The sequence below is a fragment of the Coloeus monedula genome (assembly GCF_965178545.1).
Source record: "Coloeus monedula genome assembly, chromosome: 2".
Taxonomy (NCBI): Eukaryota; Metazoa; Chordata; class Aves; order Passeriformes; family Corvidae; genus Coloeus; species Coloeus monedula.
Window position 1 is genome coordinate 57,376,169 of NC_138782.1, and position 19,157 is coordinate 57,395,325.

The window sequence follows — 19,157 nt, forward strand, 5'->3', positions numbered from 1 at the left end:
CAAGCAGCTTTGTTTTGATAATATTTCCAGATAAATCAGTAACTGAAAATCCTGTTTCCAAGTACGATCGCAAGACACTGCAGGCGGATTTGTATAAAAACTGTTTGGGTAAAACTATCCAGACTTCTGAGACTTCCCACACTAAAACAAAGTTACGATAACTCGGGAGTCCACTTGAAGACCTGTGTTTTTTATAAAGGCAGGCTTCTTGTGTACTGGCTTTGAACCAACAGTATTTATAGTATTGCATTATGGCAAAGAAACTTTTTAGTCTTCCAGGAATTTCAGATTAAGATAACTGTATTTTTTTCCTGTATTTGTAAGGGACAGTGAACTTCTTGCACAGTGTACCTGCATGCTTGCCAGTTATGGCCTTGTGTAAAAGGGGTTTAGCTCTCAATGCTTGTTAAGGAATATTAATGGTTATCTTTGCTTGTAAAACCAGGAAAGAGAAACCGCTTTGTGCATTTCAGAGCACTGCAAGAAGCAAGTGCTTTGTTTGTCTTTTCTTTCTCTTCCCTTAGCAAGCCCACAGAGAAGTCTAAACATAGCTAATCCCATAGGGGCACAATGGAAAGTTCAGTTTTATGCTCCAGGAGTACTTTTTGGTCAAGAACGGAGCAGCCCTCAGGCAGGAAAATTTGTCTCTTCTCTTTTCCCCTTCTGCTACAAAACAAATGTCCCACAGAACAGAAGGTGACCAGATTTAATGTGGTAAAAGTTGCAGGAGGAATAATGTATAGGTGACAGGGAAGCTGCTTGTTTGGCTTTGACTGGTGGATTATGTAACTTGACGGCCACAATAAGTGATGCTAAACAAAACTGTTTCAATTAGGAGTCAAATCCCAGTTTGACCTCCTAGGAATTGCAGGCAGGGAAAGAGGGAAGCCATAGTTTTGCTGGGATCTAGAGACTTCTGCAAGCAGAGGACGCTCACTGGGCTGGTTCTTTGCCAGTAGGGCAGCAGCAGGACATCTGAGGAGGGGACTTACAGCTGAGAACACTGTGTTTATATTTTCTCTCTCCACATCATAGAGATTAGATCTGCTTTTAAGGTGGAAAGCAGTCATAAGTGTGTTCCTGTGCATTAATATGTTCCTGTTTGGCCAACTGAGTCAGTTCATACCTGCAGCCAAATCTTGGCTGTCTGGCTGGAATTTTCCACAACACCTACAGGAACCAGGAGCACCAGACCCATTATTTTTAGCACCACACATCTTCTTAACTCCCTACAGCAACTTTGAAAACTTTTACCTTAAAAGACCAAAAACACACTGTAGTTTTTCCTGTTCATAGGAATTTGTATCCAGGCAGTGTTTCTGTAGCACCAGGCTTAAAGCAAGACTCTGCTCAGCAGGCTGGAGCTGGGAAATTGGTGCTTTAGGTACAAGTCAGTGCCAGAGACAGGGGCCCGTGTACCAAACAGCAGATTCAGTATTGTAGCAGCAGCCATGAGATTTCAGTCCATTTCCTTTAGCTCTTGAGTTTTATTCCTAGAAGTAAACTAACTTGAATGTATAAAACACATCCTGTTCCTGACCTGTCACGCAGAAGACTGACTGTTCCTCATGGGTTTGATCCCCTCCTGCTTTGCCCAGGATCTAAGGAAGTTCTTGGTGCCTCCTGTTGGTATTGTCCTCCAAAAGATGAGCTGCCAGCCCTCCTTGATGGCCTGCTCCAAGGGGTGCCCAGACCCTCTGCCCAGTTGCTAAGATGATTGTCCTTTTGGGGGGGGTTTTCCCTTGTCCAGCCGTCCCAGTGTGCAGTCATCTGCTACCCACAGGGACATGGGGATAGGCAGCTAACCTTCAACCTTCCTAAATGCCTAGAGCAAGCTTTTTAAGGTATTTTATCCTCCCCCAAAATACAGAGAAACAGTGTTTCAGGTGGCCATGCTGTTGGTAGTTCTTCCTTAAGGTATGCATTAAGCAGCATGAGCTCTTGTTTCTTACATGAAGCATCTTATTGCTGCTTCTTAGGAGATACTGTGATTTAGATAGCAAAGAAATGCCAAGATATGAATAATGCACAGCATATTTTACAAACTAAATTAAGAAAAGGGCAGTACTGTGATATGTATATTCAGTCGCCTTTTTTCCTGCTATGGCTGCTACTGGAGGGTATCCGAGGTAGGACTTAAGCAATTCCATTCATGAAGGGACAAAATTTTTTATGTCAGATGATTCCCAGGTGAATGGAACCCCAAAGTAATAGTTTGTATTTAATTACCTCAGCTACTGTGTCTATTGATTGCAAAGACAGGATGTTTAAACAAAAGCCTGCAGATGATTTTTCTGTCCTAAAATAGCTAGAGACCTTTTGGTTTTTTTCGGTGAGGATATTATGAGGAGAGCTATCCTTTAAAGTTAGAAGTCCTTAAATACACCCAACTTATTTATTGATAGATATATTAATTTTAAAAATTAAAATATAGTTTAATCTCTAACTCTCCATTCTTCAGTTTGAGTCCATTTACAGTTCCTCTATGGAAACAGGCTATCCATTTCTTTTCCATTTAAGAGAAAAGCAATGAATAAACCATAAATTACATCCATGTTTCAGTATCTCAGTAACATCAGCAGCAGCATGAGATCTAACCTAATCCTGGCAGCAAGCCTGTGTGATTGCACCTTGCTCCTGGAAACCTGACATTGGTGTTGGAGTCTTCTCATGGAGCACATCTTGGTCAGGCATTGCCTTTTTCCTACTTTTTCCCTTCCTACTTTGTCATTTTTATAATTTGTCCTCTCCTCCTTTCCCTGATATTCTCCTTACATGAAAGTGTTTGAGTAAGCAAAGGATATCTGCAAGTACCATGAGGTGTCCTGTTGTAGCATTGTCTCCAGTGTAAAAGCTATTATACAGAAACTCTTCTGTGGCCAGGTCATCTATACTAACACAGGGGGCTGGCCATAGGAAACAGGGCAAATACGACTCTACCAGGACTTAAAACTCCCTTTTCATCTATGCAAGTTGGCTGTATCCAGAACAAATGAATTCCTTTAAATTTATAGTTAGTCTTGAACTGTAATGAGGAGTCTGTAATCCCCAACATGAATAAAACAGGATCAGAATTTTACGTATTTCTCTAGGTGCGATATTTCAACCACAAAACTTTGCATATAACCATCAGAGGTGGACTGAAAGGGCAAATACTGTTCTTCAAACCATACATCAATTTAAAAACATGCTGAGCCCACATGAACATGTCTTTGTAAGTGTGCTTTTCACTGGCAGTCAAGAAATCAAGTTTGGTTAGAACAGAAATTTGTTAAAGCAAATAGTTTCATTCATATGCCCAAATACATTCCAAAAATGGACATCATTTTCTGCTGTACTCATTCATTGGGTCCAGCCAGTGGCCCTTAACCAAGAGGGCTTGAGTGCTGGGTCATATGCCCCCATTATAAAGCCAGAAAGAAAATTTAAATAGTAAAAACAATATGCACTAACAAATGACAGTGAAACAGATGTCATTGATTTGTGTACTGTCGCAGTAGAAGAAACTTGGGTAATTCAAATACTCAGAGCAAACTTCTGCTTGGCATTTAAAATTAGGCTCTTATTCTAAAATAGATGTCATGTTGGAAGTAAAAGCAACAGTGATTTTAATGTTCGAATAAATAATTGAAACATCAGGGAACTCTTTCAGGGAATTTGCTTGCTGGTACACAGAAAGGAAATGACAGGCACCTTCTCTTTGCTGTGCTCATGACCCACAGTTGACTTGAGATGTCTACAGAATCAGGGGAAATGCAGATAGGGAAAAGAATGAGAGCATACAAAAGCCAAAAAGCAAACAACACATGTGGCATCATCCAGAAATATGAGGAAACATGAGCCAGGACTTGGAGTTCTGAAGCTTTCAACCAAGAGAAATACAGTATGTGCAGTCATAATACTTAAATATTCACTCCTTTTTATCTCTTCTGAAAACAGAGAAGAATGAAGAAGAGGAACAGGAAGCCAAAAGAGAAATAAAACGTAGACTCAGTAGAAAGGTGATGATGTGCTTTTTTGTATTGTGTATTTTTGTACATAGAATTATGTTTTATAAGAATGTAAAAATGAGTGTATTGACATTGCTGCAAATGTCCATCAGTCATTTTCCCAGATCAGAAATTTGCTTAAAAAGCACTACAAGCCAAGTCCATCCTGTCCAGTTCCCCACACCTGGAGAAGCATACCAAGCCTGGCCATATTGATGTTTCTAAGCAGGGGACATAAGTGACACATTTCCTCTGTAGCATGACCACCCCTGTCAGGTATGATCAAGAGTAGCCACACCTGTAGATCCACTCTTCCCTGGAGCAGCAGAGAGGGCAGCAAAACAATGTGAGCCTTACAAAATCCCTTCACTGCTCATCTAAGCACATCAGTGGTCTTAGCTCCTGCAGGTGGGATCATGCTCACTGTCCCTGGAAATGGAGCAGTTATGGATCTGTTCTGGGAGGGGATGGGGGGGAGTTTTCATAAGTATCCCTGGTCTGCCCTTCTCTGTAAAACTACAGTTTCCTTCATATGATCATCCTTAGTTAATTAAAGTGAATATTGTTTGAGGTGACTGAAACAATTTGGCATCATAATGACCCCTAGATGGTCAAACCCATTTTTTTTGTTAGGCAGATACTTCCTAATCTCACATGTTTTTCATATTACAGTTTTAACACAGTATAACCATTAATGCAAATGGCCTAGTGGGGTAAATGCAGTGACAGTTGCAAAGTCACAATTAATATTCCAGGGATAACTGTCATGATTCTCTGTGACCTGCCCAAAAAAGACTATTTTTATAATTCAAGAAATCAGGTTATTCTGCCTCCCCATTCCTGCACAGCACTCCCAGGATGGTGCCTTTTTTTAGACACCTGAAAGTGACCCTATTTAGAAATACCATTAAAGTTCTCTTGAGATTGCATCATACCTCCTCTTTTATTTTATTTCATCTTATTAAGCATACTATTTTCTGCCTCCCACTTACAGCTCAGCCTGAGGCCTACAGTGGCTGAACTTCAAGCAAGAAGAATCCTTCGATTTAACGAGTATGTGGAGGTCACGGAATCTCCGGATTACGACCGTCGTGCTGACAAACCTTGGGCCAGGTTAACTCCTGCAGACAAGGCAAGGGACAAATGTATATCATAAGGAAATGCTTTCATCTGTCACTTTTGGGGAGCTTTCCTCTGGTTTACATTCTCTTGATGCCAGCATCACAAATGACATCTGCTACTGACAGCGAGATTGTCATGGTACTACTGTGCATCTACTGTTTGCAGCTAAGAAAACCCACTCAGGTGCCTATTAAGAGCATATTTTCCACTTCCATTATGACAGTTCAGGCCAGAATTTCTAATTTTTTTTCTAATTTTTAAATCCTTGCTATGCCAGATAAATGTTTACCAAAGGTGGCCCTGATTCCTGGTAGGAATTCAGGTAGGGGTTTGCAGACAAAAGTCTGCATCACTGCTACCAAGAGTTACTTTTGCTACTCATTTGAGTGAAAAAAGGTAGAAGCTGCTCCATCCTCCTCAAGGTTCTTGGCCACAACCACCAGTGCAGGAACTGACCATGTGCATGCAGTTCACCTTCTTGGGAAGTTTGCCCCTAACGTGCTACTGTTAATATAGCTCTGCTGCCCAACTACAAAAGACGAGACAAATGATCCTGTGATTCTCATTTAAAAAACACATCAGTCAAAGATTACCATAAAACGCTCTTCCAGTTCCCTCCTACACTACTTAATGAAACGAAAGCTGTAAGATTCAGGTAGCCAGAAGGGCTGGCTCTTTAAGCCTTGGGTGTGAACCAAGACCTCTGGACTTTATGGAACTCTTACGAGATGTGCTTGACATGAAGAGTGGTGTATGCAAGAACCCACTCTCTTTTAGCTATGGGTAGTGAAGCACTGATTTTATTTCAGCTTGTATTTTAATATTAATATTAAAAGATTACCAGCTCATCCGACAATCATATCAAGTCAAGGTGAAATAGTTAAAAATGTAGTCAGAAGTGTTTGGAGATGTTGGTTATGGGAGATGGTGAGCACTGTCTAATAGTCTGTGGGAGATTAGAAGACCCAGCACCTCCACTTTGACAGAGGTCCAACCAGGTAAACCACACTAGAAAAAACAATAGTTTCCTACCTACTTCAGAGTAGCAGTTTTTAGTCTCAATTCATTTTGTAATTAACAGGTGCCCAAGGCTGATTCTGTGAGCCCCAAGTTTGTTGGCCTTAGCCGAAAGGCAGACTTGGGGTTGCCTGGAAACTCCCTTGTCCTTTTTTTTTCTCAGAGAAAGCATTCTTCTAATTCGAGTGGGAGCAGAATATTGTGCTGCAACTATATTACAGAGCTGGAGATTTGCTGCCTTTGTTGCTGATTTGGTGCTCAAAAATCACTGTCTCTTTCCTAGCTCTACAGCAGCCTCATATAAGCATGCTGTTACAGCTAAACATGACCACCCCTGCTTAAAATGAAGTTTCTCATTTATAAGACTGCAGCTTGGTAATGCTATAATTTTCTCATGCTCCTTGTCTGTTCTGCACTGAAAGGCATGCACACCAGATGACATTTCTTTAGGGATTAATTAAATGATACTGTCTTTATTTAAAGGGATGAAAGAAAAGAATGAGTAAGAATAAACTGTCATTTCCTTTAACAGTGAAGGTAGGAAGGTGTGTGGCATAGAAACAAAACCTCTTGTAGTATATACTAGAATATTTCAGAAATTTTATTTATTACTTAACAAAGTAAGTTGCTTACCAGTGTCTTAATGTAAGCAAAAAGGCATTTACAAAGTGTACTGAATTTCTGCTGTTCTTTAGTATCTGCCAACTGAAAACCCAAGGCTGAGATGTCCAAATAATTCATGTTATTTTACATAGAAGTAATCAAACCAAGTGACTAATTCCACTTAAAAAAAAATGCTGTTCATCTTGCATTCCTGAAGTCCTGTTCTCCAGAAGGGAGATACAAGGCCCCTGCTGTGTGCACAATGGCTGTGCAGGCAGAGTGACTCACCAGCTCCTCAGGGGCTGCGCCTGGAGATAAAATCCCCTCCTGTCTGCCTACTCAGCAAGTGATTGTCAGGGCAATCCAACCCCTTGCCCATTTTTGTCTGTAAAAGTGCTCTTTCAGTGTGGGCTTGGTTCACCCGTTGCAGTTGATTTGGTGTTTCTTGATTTACTTTTGGTGCTTGATGCTTTGCGTTTCTTTGTAGCGGATGAGTGCTTCGAACAGCTGTAATTGAAACGTAATTCATGTTAATGATCAGAAATGTGTGAGATGTGGATTACAGTAAAGGAGACTAGAAATGGGAACTGTAAGGCACCTGCCAGAGTAGGGCCACGTTTCTTTCAGACCTTTTATTTTCCTTAAAATTCATATTTCTTATGTTTGCATGTATCATTATTGTTTATTAGGCAGCAATACGGAAAGAACTGAATGAATTTAAAAGCACAGAAATGGAAGTACATGAGGAAAGTCGGCAATTTACCAGGTGGGTGAATCCATCTTCTTGCATAAGTGTGAGAAATAAGCATGACAGCAACCCTCTGCCTTTCTGCAAGTCCTCTGCAGTTGTGTCATGGTTTGTGTGGATTCCTATCATGAGTCCCCTTGAATCCCACCACTGATTCTGTTGGAATTCCCAGTGTTGATGATGCCATCTGTAGCTGATACAGTTCAGGTGACTGCAATGGATTGGTCACTATGTACAAAAAGATTGTTTGGGGAATCTACAAAATAATCCTTTGAAAGAACTCATCAGTTCTTACAGATGAAGATAGTAATCCTCAAGCACACAAAATAAAAGGAATTTCCTTTTCTGGCAGCACTCCCTTGCTCATGAAAGTATATATTTGGGTACATGCATTTGCTAAGTGAAAACTAGATGATGTTTTGAACTTGAAAAGCTCACCAGTGTCTTGGCAAGCTTTCTAAGGGTCACTTAGGCTCCTGGCAGCAGTTTCTGGGGAACAAGATAGATTCCCTTGTTGCCACATCTAATGTGTTAATGTGGATTTGTTTTGTTCTCTGCTTTGGGTAACACCAAGATATTATCTGAAGCATTATTTTAAAGAGGTCTGAAGTGTCCACAGTTTTTAGCAGGCTTTAAAATTTAGCAGAATTGTTCCTAGGGGAAGGGAGACACTTCCTGTAATCTCCATGGCATGTGTTAATTTTTCTTGGAAGTTACAAAGGCTGAAAATTGCCACCAGCAAGCAAAACTTGATGTAAGGGTTGGCCAACATTGTGTACATAGTATTAATGTCTTTGCTTCCACAGAGAATTAAGTCAAATAAAAACAATTGTCTAAGGCTGGGTCCCTTCTGTTTCCTGCTACTGTTTCAACCAAACTCAGGATCTAAGCTAGTGAGTGTGAATCAACTAATTAAAGAGTGCTTCACAAGGGAAATTCATAACAGGTGATGGGTGTTTTCATGTATCTCTTACTTTACAGCCTTATTTCACAACTGCAGTGATTTCTTTCTCACCAAAACATGGATGTTTTAAAAATAATAATTTAGTCACTTCTGTGTAGATACAACATAAACAAATTAATTTTTAAAAATTCAAACCAGTTTCACAGACAGCAAACCTAAGCCAGAAGATGAACTAGGATGCAGGGTTTTAATTTAGTTTTGCATTCTGACCATTAGAAAATGCCCTTTCAAACATAGAGATATATCTTTTCATTTGGCTTCTGATGTAATTTTCTCTTTAGGTAGCAGGTAGTATATCTTTTTCAGAATATATAAAAATATTACTTTTAAAAAAAGAGCATCCCAAGAGAGACAATAAAAATAGCAGATATAGAAACCAACCCCCTGCTTACATTGTTGTGTTTCTTGAGTTGCATTGCAGTATTGAAGCCTAAGTACAGACAGGCATGATTCATACAAAAAGAATTGGATATTTTTTCATGAGCTTCAAGAACAGTTGAGACTGATTACAACTGGGTTCTTGAAAGCTGAACCAGGAATCTAGTGGAGTGACAAACCCATTAAAAAGTGAATTATTTTTTCAAGGAGGGCCTTCAAAAATGGAGTAAAAAATAGGCACAGCCAAATTGTGATTAAATATAGGCAATGATTCTGTAGGGTCCTGAAAGAATTTCAACCTGAGGGAAATAGTTTTTTTTCTGTTCCCCACCCATGCTCTTTTTTCTCACTGGTCATGTTGTGGAGTTACTACGTAGAAGTCAGAAGAGTAACACTAGGGAAAGCTAATTAAGAGCAGAATAACATGCAAATATTTTAAGGCAATTGGGATTTTGAAAACAAAGAGATCCCATTTCCTCTGGGACTTCTCATTAAAAATTATGTCGTTTCTGCTACATAATATCATATTGGTGCAACAAAAGCGATTTAAGAAAACCACAGACAGAAGTCTCTAGCCAGAGAATTAATTTCTCCTACTTCAGTTATTTTCAAGGAGATCACTGAGACAATGAAAACCAAAAGGCACTTGCATTGGCACCTGATTAGCAAAGGCTATTCTGTGATAGACTGAGACAATAAGGAAGCTGCTTACTAAACAAAAATAGTTTGTTGTATATGGTTTCCTATATTATTGCAGATTAAATATAGATGCTTTAATATTATAATCAGTACTTACAATATATTTGAAATATTAAAATTTTATATTAAACTTGGAAAAGAAAGAACACTGGTTTTCATTGTTCATCATTTACTGTAATGACTGTCAATTGACTGGTTTTCCATTCCTAGTAATTTAGACTGATTCTTTCCGTTATTTCATAACAAAATCCAAGCAACTGAGTTTCTAAAAATAGAGAAATCAATACAACCTTGGGAGGAGCGTATTAGCAGATGTTCATGAAGTGTTTCTAATGAAATTGCTATATATAGTCCAGTATATTGTTTTTCTACACAAATACAAAACCTGTGTGTTTTTTGCAATCCTCTGTACCGCCATTTAGCAGATGAGGTGCATAGTTTTGGATGTCAGGCTTTGTGCGCACCTTCTTCATTTGAGAAATGCATCCCTGGATGGTATTGAATCAACTTACAGGGATGATGTGTGGAACTGAGAGAAATATGTCAAACAAAAACTTAGGTAAATCTATTGTGTAGATGCATCATTACTTACACCTTTTTCAAGCTGCTGCATCTTTTACTACTTCATGGACAGATACATCTTTTAAGCCATTTAAAGAGAGATTTATGTCTGGTGATAGATATACTGAGATACAGTGATGCCCTCCTTATTGTTTTGCTTGGATTCATTACTTTTAACATGATTTAGAATTTCAGTTGCTGTAGGTTCCTAACTTATTATAGAAAAGGTTGGTGACACCTTTTGGAGCAACCCACTTCTCTAGCCATCGTACAGGCAATCTGGAGTGATGTACATGCCCTACCTAAAAGCCTAAAAAAAAATGAGGTACATTTGAGCCTTCATGTGCCTCAGTTCATTGCTGTTAATAAGAAGAAAGCATCTGAAGTGCTATAAAATTTGTTGCTTACTTAAAAGAAAATACAAAATTTTTATTAGCCTCATTTTGCACAAGGATTAAAACCCCAGAAATTTAACTTTTATGGTTTAGAAAAGCTTTTCTGATAATAGTTACTGACAGCACCCCCAAATAATGGATGCAGTTGTGGCTAAATCTGTATCGGCAAACAAAACAGACTGGAGACCGTTCTGTGGCCCTGAGACCAGCAGGCTTGGCACAGCTTGAATTAATGCAGTTAACCTCTTCCTCTCACCTCAAAACAGGGTGATGTCCCCCCATACCAGCTTGCCTGCTGTCTTGTGCTAACCCCAACCATGCCCAGGCAGTGCCTGAAAGCATTGGCTGACCCAAGCAAAACTGTGCCAGGAACCACACTGTGAGGTTAATGGTACGGACAGACAGTGCTTGAGCCACACCAAATCTCCGTTTGGTATTCTAAGTAGAGAGAGACGGACAGCAGGGAATAATAGTCTGACTGTAAACCAACACAGATCAGGAAAATCAGGAATAATTGGGCTACAAAAGGAAACAGCTGTGGGAGAAGGATGAGGATCAGTGTCATGGTCAGTTGAAATAACATAATTCTAAGTTCTTTAATTTATCTTTTCAGGTTTCATCGTCCATAACTGATCACATCCCATATTTCATGTAACAATTTTCTTTGGGGAAATCATTGCGTCCTGAAGACCTGAAATTGCACTGGAACTTGATTATGAGTGTGTGCTACAGCTTACCCTGAGGCTAATGAAGGAAGTGGCCCTCGTCTTTGTCAATGGACAAATGATTTGTGTAAGAAGAGAACCACAGGAAGCATTTGTCCATGTCCAGACAGACCATGGTTCTGTGGCCACCCAACATGGACAAGCCAGTGGACTTCTTTGTCAGAGCTCCACAAGTCAGGAAGTGCTGAAGACAATCGCTGGAGAGCCTGCTATCGGGATCTCATCGGGTTTCATAGGGTTGTGACTGAGGGCAACGAAGCGGGAGGGGGGGATGAGAAGAGAACTGAGAGCTGGGGGAATAGAGACTTTGTCAGTCCACAGAGAAAAGTGGAATGGATGTGACTGCTCAACAATGCACTTGGCCAGCAGGAAGAATTATTTTTTAAAAAAATCTGAGAGTGAGTGTAAGCAACTGTGCACGTAGGTTTCTTTAGTGGCTGCAGCCTGTCTTAAAAAGATAGCAAGCCGTAAGTCCTCATGTCATCAGTACTTTAGGAAGAACTGTCATTTTTCTTTGGTGCCAGTAAATACAGTTGCCAGAAATTAGTCCTAGTATAACTCAACTGTCCTTTTTTAAATCCCAGTGAGCATGCTTCAGGAAAACACATGGAACATTCATACAGAACAAGTAATATATTTTTTTGGCTTTTAATGTTGACATTCTCTGGATCCCCAGAAATACATAAACAGGATTTGAAGGACAAATAATGTGACACTATGAATCCAATTAAATGCTTTGTATTTAGAAACACTCCTTGCTGTCTGTCACTTGCCATTCAAACCAGAGAGATCATTATCTTATTCATCCATGGCAGGCAGCGATAATGTGAATCCAAAGTCAGAATTTAAATTAGGCACAGAAGTCTTTATTAATAGGCCTGAGCAGTGATTACTAATGTAACTTTTTACATTTAAGGACTCTTGCACTGCTTTGAGGAAGAACTCCCAGATTAATCAGTATGTCTTCAGCTAGTGGTCCTGTAAAAGTGAAAGGGAAATCCTTGGAGTGTCTCCAGCCTGTTTTTGTTGAGTGTGAAGAATGCTTCTTAGATTCATAATTTTTTATACTATCTTGAAATTGTACATGTGAATACAGTAGTATTAAAATTAAGTGGTATGGAGTGTGAAAGGCAATACATGCTTTTTCTAAGTTGCCCCAAAGGTCTATTAAAAAGCCTGTGGCGTTGTTTACACTAAGGAATTCTCTGTCTTATATTAGCACTTATTTATCCTTTGAATTAGTGTACACAACATTGAGGGGGGGTCTGGAATTCACATATGCATACATTTAATGCAGTATTACAATATATTTGCTATTTATCCTTTCTAATATGTGTACATATTACAATTTATTTTTGTCTTTTATGTGTCCTGTTCAGTTTTTAATTATGAAGTGTAAGTATTTCTTTTTCTGGCAATAAAAGGTCTGTGTAGATGTGATTTTTACCTCAGAACCTGCAATAGATTCTTGTGGAATGTGTTTAGTTTATAAAATTGAAGGTTGTTGTTAATGATGTCAGCCTAAAGGCAGGAAGGCAATTTGGTGGCTAAAATTAGATATCCCTCTTTAGAGCTATTTACAACAACACCAAGTTTGCATAAATGAGGTGGATTATATTAATGAAGAGCACTTCTAGTAACAGGAGAGTACCTTCCAACAGCCGTGACTCTCTGTCACTCTATTACTTTTCAAGAGATTAGCAAACCCTTTTTAGAAAAGGTAAGGTTTAAATGACTGTTAGGATCCCTTACACTTTAGTAAAAATAGTGATGTACAAGCCACAAAGTATCAATGACCAAATAAAAAAAAAGCCATCTACATGCTTGTAGCGAAGAAAAGGAAGCAGCACCTTCCTTTTTTAATGGAATCAATAAGAGTCATTAGGATTCCATTTGCAGAAAATAAGCTTCTGGAAGGCCCATCATTTTATAAATATAGAGACACCACTTTGACATCAAGGAAGCAGTGAAAATATATTCTTTGGCACTAAATCATACAGGAATTAGCAGGGCTTTAGAGTTAAGGTTCGTCAGCAATTCTGGTAGAATGCTAATTTTTATTTTTAGAATTTGAAGAGTAAACTTAAAAGTTCCACTAGAATAGTTCTGCTTAAACTTTTTTTTGCTGATGTTGCCAAGTTTAGGAATGTGTGTCCAAAATCGTATAAAGGTCTACTGTGTTGACTTTGAAGTATAAAACACAGTATTTCACTTCAAAGGAAATGAGTGGAGCAATTAAATAGATCTCAATGTTGCCTTAATCATGTTGAAACATTTGAAAGCAGCCAGGATACTGAAGGCAGAAAGACAGCTGTTGCACAGGCGGAATAACTCGGACAAAGGTAAGGTCAGACTATAAATACTTTATATAAGACAGTAGCTCCACCATCATGCCAAGGTACAAACAGGTTACATAAGCAAACTAAAACTTGTTAAACTCTCAGGATGAAGTGAAAAAATTGACTTTGCAAGAAGATATTCCTCTATACTAGGCCTGGAACATGGATAGAAGTCATGTGCCAATCTTTTTGTTTTAAGAGTTAAAACACAAAGATAAAGGTGCAGCTTCTGGCTCAGACTTCTTCAAGCTGAAGTTATGTCATAAGAAATGAGGATGCGTAGGTGAGGTATCACTTAGGTTTCCCTGTCCTCCTTCTGGGCTTGGAGGGGTTTTTTTAAAGTATTCACTACAAGCCATTGCTAGATGCAGAACACTAGCCTTGGTAGAGATGCTGAGTTAATTTTTAATTTCTTACTATTTTGATAATAATCAGATGCATTCTTTGGTCCACAGTTCAGCGAACTAATTAAGCACATTTATGTAACTGTACAAAAAGAGTTGCCTTTAGTGGAACTTATGTAAAAATTTATGTGGTATATTTGCAGAATTAGAGCTATAAACTAACTATCCATTGTGGACTGTGCCCATACACAGACATAGAATTGTATATACTATTTTTATATTCTAAATATCACCTGCCAGAAAAACAACAGCTGTAAAGTGTTGTCCATGCAATAAAAAATAACGAGAATTTGGTATGTCACCATGTGCAGTGAAGCAACTTTGGTTTACGTTATTGAGAAGCCTGAAGTCAATTTCTGCTGCATTTTCTAGTCCTCTGTATTGATGATTTCAAATGTCTTCCAGTTGCATCAACAACCCATTGGAAATATTAAGCCATATACCTGTTATGGTGCTGCATGCACCTGTTAGAAGGTAAGTCCTGAGAAATTAGTGAGTAATCCTGGAGTTAAAAAGATGTTAAAAAGACAAAATAAAAATAATACTTTTGATGCAGAGTATAGTACAGTCCAGTTGGCTAAGAGGGATCAGTATGATAATTTTTATCAAGCTGGACAAATCATTTAAATGTCATCCACAATATATGACAAACCTTACACACATGATACCTATGTTCCACAGAGTCAGATATGAACTCTGATGTCTACATCCACACAAAGAGAAAATGAGCAGCTTGAAGTAGTGGTTTCTGAAATGACCTCATATATCACATTTATCAGTACAATCACACATCACAGCATGTTGCTGTGGGTACAAAAGAATGGATGCTTAATCAAATCCTAATTTTTTCTTCACGTAAAAAATTGAAGTGTTTCCAGACTGTCTCGTCTCTCTCTTCTTTCAGGTAATACATATTAATCTTTATAACTCAAATACAGTCTATCGGATTTTTTTTTAAATTGTGCTATATATGTGACTCAAGTACAAAAAAAATTTAAATGCTAATGATTATTTAAGCTAAATACTATTTCAACTGGTTATTTAAAACATGGTAGGACAAGAAGCAGCATCTCTTCAAAATCACTGTAAGTATTCATGGCCATTTGTAGGTCTACAAGACTGCATTTATTTGTTGGGTTTATCATTTACCTACAGTTGTGCATGTCCCTTGCCGTGGTGAACTTCTCTAACTTCTGATGTGGTGTGGGGCAGGGCAGCCCCACCATCTGCTTTGGCGACCCTGAACACCTCTTATAGAAGCACCACAACCTCAGTGTTGACATGGAAAAACCACATCAGATGAGCATCCCTTTTTTAACTTGAAAGCCAAATGAAAGCTGTGAAACAAAGGGATGAAGTATCCCTGATATTACAGAAACTAGACCCCTCCCTCCAGGTGAAATTAGTGCTTGGTTTCCTGCAGAGATGCTTCAAACTCAGACCTGTAACTAGTAATACTACAGCTCCATCAAAGAATTTGTTTCAAATTAACAGTCGCTTGACCTGACTATAAACTCAATCTGAGCCCCGGCTTTGTATCATCGTAAAGTACAAGAAGATCCAGCCAGCACAGACTAAAAACACCTAACCTAGTCTGGCAGCCTGGAAATCAGCCAAAACTCCCTGACTGTCTGCAGCTGGCAGGGGCTGGAGTCAGGGTTGGGAGAGCCACACTGTCACCTGGGTACCTGGCAGGACAGATCTGTGTGAGCACTGCTGACATCCTAAGCAGAGACCAGAATATTGGCCCATGTCTTAATGTCTGTTAATGCTTTAAAGATAGCACAAACCGAGCTAAAAGCCCACACTTGCATGAGACTGTCAGGTACACATGAACCATGTGTTTTAACACTTTCATGTCCTCTGTTTTTAATGCTATTCAGGAGTTAAGACCTGTGCCACTGATGTAAACTAAACTGAAAACGTACTCAGGGTGAAAAAAAAAAAGGATGGATAAACTTGCCTCCTGCCTTTGGGAGCTTCCACACTTAGTTCCATTATTGTTGCTATCTGTATTCTTATTATACCAAGATCAGTGCAACGCACACTGATGGGACATAGATTCTGATGAAAAGAAAAAGAGATATTCTGAAAGTTTCTGTAAGGTTGATAGAAAAGTAGTTTGAAGGTCAAATAAAAAAAAAAAATTAAAAAGTTAAATTCCCCAGAATAGCTTAAAACATTTATTTAACAGAAATCTAAAAAAAAAAACCAAACTTATGGAACTGTATCTATAGAGAGAAAGGGAGAAATGGAGTGAAATTAACATGTATTTGCTGTAATGTTCAAACAGATTTCTATTTATTAACTTCAAAAATTAATAAGGTCTTGTTTCACTTTGTGTTCTCGCTTTGTTTCAGGATTTTAATGGAAATAAAGCTCATATGAATTAGATACAGCATTTCACCAATATTTTCTATGTATTGCTACATATTGCATTGGTTAGAAACAAAGAAAGTAATGGTATTATCTGTATCTTCTTGTTCAAGCATTAATTCTTTATATTAAAAAAATCTTGCAATACTATGTCAAATTTAACAATATTTGAACATTGTTATGATATAGTAAAATGTTGCTAAACACATCTCCTCTTCCTTTCACTACTTTGTGTGGTGGTATATTGATTTGTAAACTTGTATAAATTTTGGAATTAAAGAAATACTGTGTTTTGGATTATTATTTTAGCTGGTGTGACTTGAAACAAAAATATATCAATGGCTTGTTTGAACGGGCATCTGAGTGTATCAGCAGGCTGGGAAGGGTGTGGAGATGGCACATGTTTAATCGCCTGCAACTGTTTGAATAGTTGTTAAGTTTTGTGGAGGGGTTCCTTTAAAAAAAAATAGAATTCCATTTACAACTGAACTGCAAATCTGGGAGAGGCACAAGAAGACTGCAGAGCACAGACACCACTGTGCACACAGCAGCTGATAAGTTTGTGTCCCTTCCCAGCATTCTGCGGCACAATAGCTCAAACAGTAAATCATGGCAACATTTGTGTGCCTTGCTTTGGACCCAAGCGTACCTTAAACACTGGGAGATCATGAGCCTGTATTTGCCTGGCAGAGCTGCAATACACCGGGGCAGGCTCAGCAGTAGGAATCATTGCACACCTGCCTCTTCCAAGCAGGTCCGCACAGACACTGCGCAGCGGTGCCTCCCGTAAGGAGGGCTTGATCACACGTCCACACCAGTGCAGGTTGCCAAGCTCCACTAGGGTCTTACGAGGGTCCAGTAAAGCCAGAAGATTCTTACTTGGTGAACAGACTCTAAAGTGGCCACAAGCACCTGAAATGGAATTTTCACGTGAATTCATTGGAATTAGAATTTTGCATATAGAGTGTCACCTATTAATACACACTGGGCCAGTTCTTAGACTTTCTTGTTTCTATAATTTGATTAAAAATAGGGAAAAAATTATTCTTTAAGTAACTTCCTTTAATTTCATTAAATGTTCCCGCTAACAAGTAAAGTAAGGCAAACAAAATTCAAGCCTTGGTTCCCCACTGCCCATCATGCTAAATAGTTACTGGTAACTACAAAAAATGTATCTAAAACATTATCGGCTTAGAATTGCTTTCCATTTTAAAAGTACTTTCCATGTTTCATTACTTTCAAAAGATGGAAGACTGTGGAGAACCAATACTGATCACTTTTCAGCTTATGCAGGGCGGATTTTGCGTAAAAATTATAAAATGAATGCATCTACTTGGTTCAGTGTGATTGAATACGGGAACTCTAAAGAAGTGGAAGACCTGATACTGCATTTTACAAAGGTGTGTGGTATCTGTGAATGCAAGTAACTGTAATTGTTACAAATTAATGATAGCTGCTTCTTGTTTTATCTGTAATGTAGTGTGTGTATATATACACACATACGCACATGAATATAGTCCAGTAACATCACCTGAAAAAAAAATGAACTGGTAAACTTATCTTGCACTTAGGATACAGCTGACTAACAACAGAGCTGAGAGCAAAAGCTAATTTTTCCCACATCCAAACTGATATAATGCTCCTAGACCAGATATGGGACGTGTGGAATGATCATACTGCCACCAATAGATATGGAGGTCACTAGGTTTAGGGGATTTTAAAGTGTAATCCTGTCACCAAATCTATGTACATGCACTTCCATGGATGCCAGAGGCATGTCTGGGACTTGGAAGCAATAAGGAGTAATCTAATCTACATCATTATCCCACAAATAAATGCTAAGTACTGTGTTTTCAACAGCTGAGTGATTCTGCTCTTAATTACCTTGTGAAAATCTAGCTCTGCTATTCCAGCTGTCACTGGGTTTGCAGTACAGACGTACTATAGGGACGGAGTTGTTGCTGTTGGGTGCAGTCATGAAAAAATCCATTCGCAGCCTGGAGTCCAGGAGGGGTCATTGCTGACCTCCTTGTGCCGCGGGGTGTGTACCACACCCGCACATGGCTGACAGCAACAAGACACTCACCGGGCACTTTCTGCAAGTCAGAGGAAAGTCCAGCCTTTGCACACATATATGCCAAGATAATCGGAATCGTCTGAGTACAGGAGTTATTCCAACTGATGGAGTGGATCAGATTAGATAATGCACTTCTGTAAGAGTGGTATGATGAAACTTGGTAAAGATTCAAGACTTCAGAAAACAACAGCCAGAAGAGTGAAAATCTGGGTTCTTTTGGAGTTGTAGTGACACCTACTGAAAACCAATGAAATCCACCCAAATATGACTAAAGCTAATATTTTAAGGTACATGTATGCACATATATTTAGCTGCATACATATACACATACAATGTGGATAATTTTCTGAATTTTCAGTAAAAACCTCTTCTTAGCTGTTAGTGTTTTATTTACCTGTAAGCACATGGGAAAAAACTGCTCCGTTCTGTGTTTTACACTTTCTTTCGAAAAGCAACAAAGCAGGTTTTAAAATACCAAGCATACTTCTCTTTTTCTTAGCAAGGAGCCTATACGTGAGTGCCTGTGTTTGTGCACAGCCCGCTACATGGTGTAGGCAAAATTTATACAGCTACAGTGTCATATAGCAGAATGGTTCAGGTTAGAAGGGACCACAGTGGGTCATCTGGTCCAACCTCCCTGCTCAAGCAGGGCTATCCTAATGCACATGGCACTCGATTGTGTCCAGACGGTTCTTGAATATTTCCAGTCAGGCAGACTCCACAGCCTCTCTGGGCAATCTATTCCACTGCGTGATCACCC

General features: G+C 38.9%; 1 protein-coding gene across 1 annotated transcript in view; it reads left to right on the forward strand.

Annotated features, from left to right (window-relative positions):
* PHACTR2 (phosphatase and actin regulator 2) overlaps nucleotides 1-12,655 on the forward strand; it is a 73,615-nt gene extending 60,960 nt beyond the window's left edge. The window contains exons 9-12 of the mRNA XM_082302798.1: nucleotides 3,940-4,001; nucleotides 4,984-5,121; nucleotides 7,421-7,497; nucleotides 11,090-12,655. Of these exons, the coding sequence (XP_082158924.1) occupies nucleotides 3,940-4,001; nucleotides 4,984-5,121; nucleotides 7,421-7,497; nucleotides 11,090-11,105 (293 nt within the window). The 3' untranslated portion in view covers nucleotides 11,106-12,655. The remainder of the gene's footprint in view (nucleotides 1-3,939; nucleotides 4,002-4,983; nucleotides 5,122-7,420; nucleotides 7,498-11,089) is intronic.
* Nucleotides 12,656-19,157: the final 6,502 nt, after the last annotated feature.